Source organism: Lygodium microphyllum, chromosome 1 (genome assembly GCF_053477565.2).
Source record: "Lygodium microphyllum isolate KBCC chromosome 1, Lygodium_microphyllum_v1.1.10, whole genome shotgun sequence".
NCBI classification, from domain to species: Eukaryota; Viridiplantae; Streptophyta; class Polypodiopsida; order Schizaeales; family Lygodiaceae; genus Lygodium; species Lygodium microphyllum.
Genome location: NC_141135.1, coordinates 3,977,503 through 3,986,617, shown reverse-complemented (window position 1 = coordinate 3,986,617; position 9,115 = coordinate 3,977,503). Strand labels below are relative to the sequence as shown.

Below are 9,115 nucleotides of genomic sequence, written 5' to 3'. Positions count from 1 at the left end.
TATCGATACAAACCCATCTGCATATTGGCGCTCGATAATGATGGTAATAGCAATAATTGATGGCCCGCGGGACAACCGCCAGAACAAGCCATGCGGCTTCACTTGATTAAAGTCTTTATCGCAATCAAAATGATCGCATACAATTCCTGACCTGAGTTTATCGATTTGCCGTCGTCTCTCTGATCAATCATGGTTGAATAAACAGCCCAGAAGATCTGATCAGGCCAGCCATCATTAAAACAGCGTCGCCGGATTATCGACAAGACTTATAATCAACATGCGAGACTGATCGATTGCAACGCTTGTCGGCGTCAAATTATATGATCGGAATATGCAGTCAATCGAGTCCAAACTATACGGCATTTATATATTATTCATGGATCTCTTCAGAGTATATCCAGGCTGCCTGATTATATTGTTATTGAATGTGCTCGTTAATCCGACTGCAGTATATCTGGGTGAGTGACGATCAACGACGTACTCGTACAGTCGGGATAAATATTCATGGATTGCATTGTGATTGATGTGATGTAGAGGATGATTCATGAACTGTGATCATGCATATTGATTGTATTTATAAGCTGCGGGATTCGAATGCGAGGATCTGCGGGCGGACGAGTGCGCATTCGCGGTGTCGGCGTCCGGGGCGCGATGCCTTCTTGAGACCAAATATTATGACACTAAGCCAGGCCTTCAGCTCTTCCAATGCCAGGTTCTTGATTAAACCATATTAATGTGATGTGATGTGGTTTTTTGCCTTGTCATTTTTTTCAAAAAAGAAATTTCAAATAAATGAAAATTTCTAGAAAAGACTTGATTGATTACATACCCTAATGTCTACCTTGCTGGGGAATGATAGCTTTCCAAAAGAGACTTTTCACAAAGTGTGTGGAAACTTTTAACAAAATGCGGCATTCTTGTGTATCTTTGCCGGTTTCGAGTAATCTAAAATATCGGTTGGAATTTTATTATGCCCTTAAAAAATAAAAGGTAAATTTTGAGTGTTTCTATTATAAAATCAACATTCCATATAGATGTTGAACATAAAAACCAATTGCTTTGGCCAGAACTTGGTGGCTTCATTTTTTCCCATTCACAGAAAAGTTTTTCATGAACGTTGTTGCTTTCTCTTCACTTTAGATTATTATCTACATCTCTCTATTTAAATGACACAAACAAACATCGCACCTACGATATATGTATTACAATCCATGTGTTATCCTCTCCTTTACACACTTGCTTGATATAGGTGTGTCTTTTATTATGTCTATGCACAACTTCAAATGTTTAGCTTTACAAACTCTTTTTACCTAATTAAGAATTTAGCTTCTTATCACCTTGTTTCTTTACAAACATGAACAATCTTCATATTCGCATCGTAACTATATATTTCATAGAATTACTTTCATCATAATCTTTGTTGTCTTCATCAACAATAAATAATCAATATGATTCTATGAAAGGTAAATTGTCTATCACCATATTGGATAGTCTTTTTATCACCATGCATCATTTTGATCAATATTCACAAGACACACTCTTGATAGTACACCCAAAAATTTTGGGGGTGTTCTTGAATTAATTTTAATCTCTTTGGAAAGTTTACCATGCACTGTATGTCAAATCTCATTAATTTTTTATGGACTTTGATTATGACATTAATATTTTAATCATAGTGAAGTTGATCATCATCAAATCTTATGAAATCATGTTTACTATCAAACATGCATTAGAATGAAACACCAATGCTTATCATAAGCAAGATTATCATTACATTTATCAACAAAAAGACATTATAAATTATTATTTTGCTAAAGGTCATAGCCCACCTTATATAAAAATATGAAAGTGTCATTTCTCACACATATAAGAGAGAATCTGAAACTTATATTTAAGGAATAAATAGAACTTTTAAATATTCTTTGTGATTGTATTGCTAATTCATTACAAAAGGTCATAGCCCACCTTATATAAAATTTTCATAGTGTCAACGCTAACACAATCTAAGGAAGGATCTCAAAGTTATATTTAAGGAATAAACACAATTTTAAAATCTTCATTGTGATTCTGTTATTATTGATCCATCTCTTCAGTTTAATTCTGCATTTTATATGATCAATTACATTCATCCACTTTACATCAAACATGTTGTATTATGGTGTAATTAGGCATGTCTTTATATGCTTGACAAGGTTGATGTATCCCTTTCTATTTTCCATAAGGTCCTTTTCTAATGCTTGTATTTGTAGAATATTGAATACTGTAGGTTAGAATAACAAATTTAATAATGCTAAAAATGTCATTTTCTAGTGCTTATATTTGTAGAATACTAAACATTGTAGGTTGCAAAAAAGAAATTCAATAATGCTAAAAAGTGTATCTGGGTGATACTAAAATACCTTTTTTATTGTATACAGTCATCGCAAGTGATTGCGAATGATTTTGCATCATGGATTGAGACCACAGAATGCCTTTTCTTGTGTGGGCTTCATAGAATGTATGTGGGCCTTTCCTCTGATTTCATGGGGGAGACGAACCTCCAAGACATGATTTGCTCCCCTCAATGCCAACACACTTGCCCTAACATTGTTGACCTTTTCACAAAGCTAGCAGCAGGAGAAGGTATGATTTTTGAGTTGTTAAATCATGAGTGAACATATAAACATCATAGTTGCATTTTTTTAATGGTCTAATTGAGGTGGAATAAATGAGTTATGGATGTAACTATTTGGTTGATTGCATGGTTAGGTTGAATGTCAATATTTAATTTTGGGAATGCTCTCTTCTTTCATTTTTGCATCTCTTCTACTATCATTTTCTTATCCAAGTGGTGTTTTCTTACATGCATGAGATGGTCCAACAGGCAGTGCAATTATGGAAATATGAGCATGTGTCTTTTCCTACCCACTATATCAAAATATGAAAGCTTCAAGTTGCACATGTTTTTCCTATCCATTGCATCAAAAGATGAAGCTTCAAGTTGCATTTTCCTCTACTTCTTCTTAGCCTAGGCGTTTAAGGTCATGATGTGGAGATTATCTTCAATGCAAATGACAAGCTCTTAGCAAGTCTTTACACAATATTATTGATAATTAGAATTTATAATGGTATCTTTTAGCAAGTCCCTATGCCATACTATCAACAATGAGGGTTATTGGCAGATTTCAATAGCATGAAGAACCTAAAGAACTTTAAGATGCAAGGATGAGAAGAAGGAAGTGTAGCTTGTGGATATAAAAGTTTGAGTACTATTTTTCCTTTTTACACCATATATGGATATGCTAAGAAGTGAAACAATGCCATAGATTCTCTTACTAGGCCTTAGATGGATGCTAGGTGTGGCCCCCAAACTTTTCACACTATTACAAAAGAAAAGCTACCTAAACTAGCCCCTAGTCCTTAGGTGGGTGCTAAGTGGTCCCCAAACTTTTCATTGTATTATAAAAAGAAAAAGTACTTAAACTAGCCACATCAAACCTTACAAAGACTTCTATTTTGCTTCATTTTGCAAGACAACTACATTTAGTTACCCAACTTGCATGGGAAGATCCAACTTGAAATGTGACCCAGTTACCCAACTTTCATGGGAAGATCCAGATGAAATGTGGCTATGGAAATATAACAATTGGTGTCCATGTACCAATAGTTAATAGTAAAACCATGTCATGAACGTTATTTGCTAACATTCTTGCATTTTTCATGTTGTACATTTCCACACATGAGATCAATATCATAGAATCTGCTCTTCAAAGTCTTTGAATGATCCTTGAATGGATTCTAAATTTTCCTAAATTTTTCTTACTACTGTCAAAAGATAAGATAAGGAAAATGTGATATCTAATCATAGTCATTCCTTATGTTGAAATGGCTACTATAGATGGTCCCAAAAACAACACAATTTCCACAAATGAAGTCATGTATTTTATGTTTGATGGGAAAACACTTTCACATTCACAAATTATGGTAGTCTTAAAGATGATGCTGTGCATATTAAACATATAAACTTGTTACATAATTTATGCTCAACTAGACTCTTGAGTTCTCTTCAATAGTTTGCTAACCTTAGTAGATGTGTTAACCCAACATATAGTCCCTCAATCTCTAAACATGTACACACATATCATTACATTGTAAAACTTCCTCATTATTATGATTTCATTTTAATCGATATTTTCATGCTCACACTTCAGGTATTGCTTTACAAGCCTTTTGTAAGGAACAAAGAAATCACCCTCACAAGATTACACCCAGGAGTAATCCTTGGCCACCAACCTCTCCTTCACCTAAAGCTCTACCTTCCTTCACTTTTGGTGGTGATTGGCCATATAATAATATAAAGCAAAGTTTATGAAATCTATGAAATCCTAAAATCTTCAAGGTATTTGTTTTTCAAATGTTAATTTCACATGTTATTGGTACAATTAGTATTTGACTTTTCAATGTCAAAAGTACATGGAGATTACACAATTAGCATTTGACTTTGCAATGTTAAACACACATGGAAATTACACAATTATAGCATGAATATAACGATAGTATTTATGATCCTGAACAAAGGTGCACACATGCAAGTTGAACAAGTAGTGAAACATCTCTATTCAAAATTTTCCCTAAGTTGCCTACACTTATTGTGTGCTTTTCAAGAAAAATGATAGTTTTTATAAAACTTAAATATATAAGGCGAGTTGCTCTATTAGTAGCTCTATCATGTAAAACAAAGATACATAAACCTAGTAATTAAACTTACAAGCAAGGTATACTTTGTGCATATACTAAAGGTCTTAAACATTGTCATTTGCAGGCACCTTTTCTACTCTTTTTATTGTGCAAGCTTTTCTATAAGTGTGGTACTTCTTGTATTCCAAATGTTTGGGTTATAAGTATGTTTGTAGTGATATTTTTTATTCTAATATATTGTCTATACTTTGCCTAACTTTTCAAATGGGTTTTTCAACAAGTGGACCAACATGAATATCAACATATGAGATAATGTTGTAAACATTAAAGTGTGCATTTGGCATTTATATAACTTTAAATTGAGTGAATAGGTGTCAAATGAAGGCGATTTCTTTTATGTGCAAATATACACCTTTATATAGCGCACAAAATTTAACATAATCAACTTACTTGAATATCTCTCTCTAGGAAGCTCTTAGTCTTACTAGTGTGGTCTATGCATGGACTACATATGTAGATGTGGAGAGAGATCATTTGTTATATGGAAGAAGACTACAAGATGGAGCACTTATGAGTATTGGTAGGAGGATATCACACAAATCTTTGCACAAAGAATGTTTTACACTTTCTTCACTTACTCAATGCCTTTGAGGCAAGTGAGAACATCTAAATCAACAAGTTGGCATGGGATAAAACACCCACATTCTCTAACGTAACCTTTCCACTTTTCCAAATGGACCACAGTATTACTCAGCCTAAAAAGAAGATATCTAAACACAACATATCACAATGCCTAAAATATTTATGGCAAGACATGGTTAATAAGGGCTTTTCAATGGTCATTTTTCTAGCAATGTTGCTCTCTAGAATGTTTAGCAAGCTATCCTTTGGTGGCCCATAATGCATGGAGATGTTTTTAAGTGGTTTCACCAATGCAATGGCTATTAGTAGCTTGGTTAGCCCAATGCTTGAGACCATCTACCCCTCCATCCCATCCTGCCACTAGATTTTTTCCACACAAGTGGGATCTAGACTTTGTAGACCCTTCAAACCTATGGTAACCCATACTAGGTATAGATACATCTAACTATTGTATCAAATGGATGGAGACTTAGAAATTGAAGGATAATATGGAAAATTATATGGTGGCATGCATTTTCAAACATATCATTATTTGGTATGGTTGTCTAGTGGAGTTGATTAGTGATTGGGGCAGTGATGCCAGGAGGCATATTTCACGGTGGATTCCATGCCACGGTGGATTCTGTGAGGTTTTACGGTGGATTCCATAAACTTTGTTGACCGGGGCTCATACACAAAGTGGATTCTTTGTGTGAGAAGTTGATGGGGACGCCTATCCTTTTCGGGCATTTCATTAATTTAGTGTGTACATGGGTGATTCCATAGCGGGTGATTTCGCAAAATACATATTAAATTAATAAACGTTTATGAGTTTAGAGTGCACACTCGTGATAAATTAAGGTTAGGATTGATTTCTAACCAGTTGATTTATTTATGTAGCTGAAGACTGCTGGGTATTCACTTTTGTCGGTTTAATTGTATTATTTTACTAACGATTGTGAATGCTTCAGTTGATGTGTAGAGATAGCAGCAGTGGCGGAGGAAAGCATTGGAGGATAGCATGTATTCGAGTTATCACTTATATTTTGATGGGCGCATACCTTAGGCATGGCGCCTATATTTTGTCGCGCCTATTTATTAAGGCGTTGGATATTTCTTTATTATTTTGTATGCGCATGGGCGCACGATTATGATATTTGTATTTGGACATTGTATTGGGTATGCCTGACTCTTTGGGCGCCCGTCCATTAGCTTTATTTCTATTTTGTGCTAAAGCAAACTCAAAAGCCAAAAGCGTGCTATTTTGTAATTTGGGCTATTATTTGAGCTTAAAGATGATTAATACATAAAATACATGCTTTGTGGAGTGCTCACACAAGGCATGGGGGGAGATTGCACCCAATTGGTATCTTGTTCATGTCGTACATGCTTTCTACCTTGAGTTTTGTGCAAAAAGTAGAGTTCTTTTGTTCTTTAGGACCTTCCGGCACTCACTACGCGAGCATACATCATCCGATCTTTGCACCAGTGGTATCAGAGCGAAGCTGAGATCGAGAGCTTCCAATCGCTACCCATCTTGTGCGAAGGCGGAGCTCCTGGAATGATCGAGCTTTACAGTCAGTCTCATCGCAAACGGTCGATACGGGTGCATTCCTGGCAGTCAAGAACCTCTGTCTACAGCCTCTGATTGCGAAGGACTGGCCTGGGGAAGTGGAGGACCATGTCAATATCTCCTTACTCAAGTCATTTTTCTCAGACACAAACAGATAAGTTTCATATCTTTTATAAAGCTTAAAAGCTTAAAAACTAAGCTTTTAAAAAGCTTAGCACCACAATTCTCAAAATCGGCGATAGGGCGGCAGCATCCCGAATTTTCCGCCGGCTGAAAACCGCCCCCTCCCCTAAAAATTCGACGTGGTCAGAACATTAAGCTTCAAGCTTAATCCCATAAGTCTCAAGTCATACAAATCTTCAAAGTTTGACAAGATCAATAAGTTCTGTTACTCTGCAAGTCACGAAGGTCTAACAAGTTCCCAGAAGTCAGAACTGACTTATGCCAAAAAACTCCCATAAGGACTGTTCCTGCGCAGAAGCACTGAACTGCAAAGCTGTTCCTTGGAAGACTCTGTTCGCATACGCAGACTTGCTGAACCAGTTTCAGCACACGCAGAAGGTCATACGCAGATTTAACGAAGATTTCAAATCTCGTAACCGCAAAAGTCGAAGACTGTGAAAGCCAAACAAAAAATCTATAAGCCTTGTACACCCGACTTTGAGCTACGCTCATCCTGCTAATTGGATTTTGAGAGTATGAGGTCTTTTGAATTTTTACAGGATGACGGAACAAAATATGGATGATTAATGGCTGAAGGCGATCTTCCTGAACCTACGATGGAATAAAAATTGGATTTAATTATGATGCAATTGGATGAAGAATGAAGAGCCCGACAAGCCTTGCAAGTTCAATTGGCCAATTTACAACGATCGACTACTGACAAAGATGGACCACAATCCGAAGATCTTATCCGACGAACCATCGATGCGACTCTCGAAGCTCAATCCATCTGTAAAGAAACAAAGATAAGTAAAATAAATTTTAAATTTCGTACTTTCAATAGAACTCGAGATGGAAAGTCTATTCTTGTATTCATCAATCAATTTGATGATTACTTTCATGAAGAGACATACACTGAAAAAGATAAAATCAAGTGTGTCACTAATCATTTAGTGGATAGAGCATCTCTTTGGTGGACCGTGGTTCGTAAGAGCATAGATTGTCCCACTACTTGGGAGAGTTTCAAGAAGAAGTTTATGCAGAATTTCCTTCCTCCACAATTCCATGAAAAAGCCATAAAGCAATGGGACCTTCTTCAGCAAAGAGATCGTGAGCCTATTTCCCAGTACACAGAACGCTTTTGGAATGCCTTACTCCAACTACGCATGCTTGAAGACGTACCTGAAGCGACTCACAAGTGCAAGTTTATGTCTAGATTACTTGGGGCATTACTACGCTGAAGTCAATATGTTCAAGCCTGCAACTCTTGAAGATGCAATTTCTTTGGCTCATGACACTGAAGACAAGATTCGAGGAAGAGACAAGCGTCCACAACAATTTCAAGCAAATGGTAACTATGGTTCAAAGCAATTCAATTCAAATTTTAGAAGATTCAATCAAAGTCGATTTCCTTCATCATCTTTCCGTAAGTCTATAGATTATGTGTTACAGTCCCATTTAGATCTTTTGTTTTGAATGAGATTCATTGTCCTCCATATCAAGGTCATAGAGGTATTATGTCTACTTTGCGTATATTGACTGAAGATTTTTATTGGCCACATATGGACACTGATGTATCTAACTTTGTTTCTGAATGTTTGGTTTGTCAAAGAGTTAAGAGACATCATGGTAAACAGTATGGTTTACTTATGCCTTTATCTATTCCATCAAAACCATGGGAACAGATTTTTATGGATTTTATTACTGGTTTACCTAATACTAAACATAACCATGATATGATTTGGACTATTGTAGACAGGTTTAGTAAACAAGCATATTTCATTCCATGCAAGAAAACTTTAACAGCATCTCAGGCAGCACAATTGTTTTTGAAAACTGTTTTCACTAATCATGGATTACCAAAAGTTATTATTTCTGATCGTGATTCTAGATTTTGTAATAACTTTTGGATTACTTTGTTTGCTAGCCTAGGAACAAAGTTTGATTTCTCATCTGCATTTCATCCTGAAACTAATGGACAAACAGAAGCCACTAACAGTACTATTTTAGATCTTTTACGTGCTTACACTATTTCTAAACCACAGACATGGGACACACATTTACATTTACTACAGTTTGCAT

At 35.8% G+C, this 9,115-nt stretch overlaps 1 protein-coding gene across 1 annotated transcript; it reads left to right on the top strand.

Moving 5' to 3' along the window:
- Positions 1-376: 376 nt before the first annotated feature.
- On the top strand, positions 377-4,488 carry LOC148040785 (uncharacterized). The gene is made up of 4 exons (XM_087686369.1): positions 377-458; positions 582-712; positions 2,418-2,622; positions 4,191-4,488. The coding sequence occupies exons 1-4, from the start codon at positions 377-379 to the stop codon at positions 4,349-4,351; spliced, it is 579 nt and encodes a 192-aa protein (XP_087542495.1). The 3' UTR covers positions 4,352-4,488.
- The last annotated feature ends 4,627 nt before the right edge of the window (positions 4,489-9,115 follow it).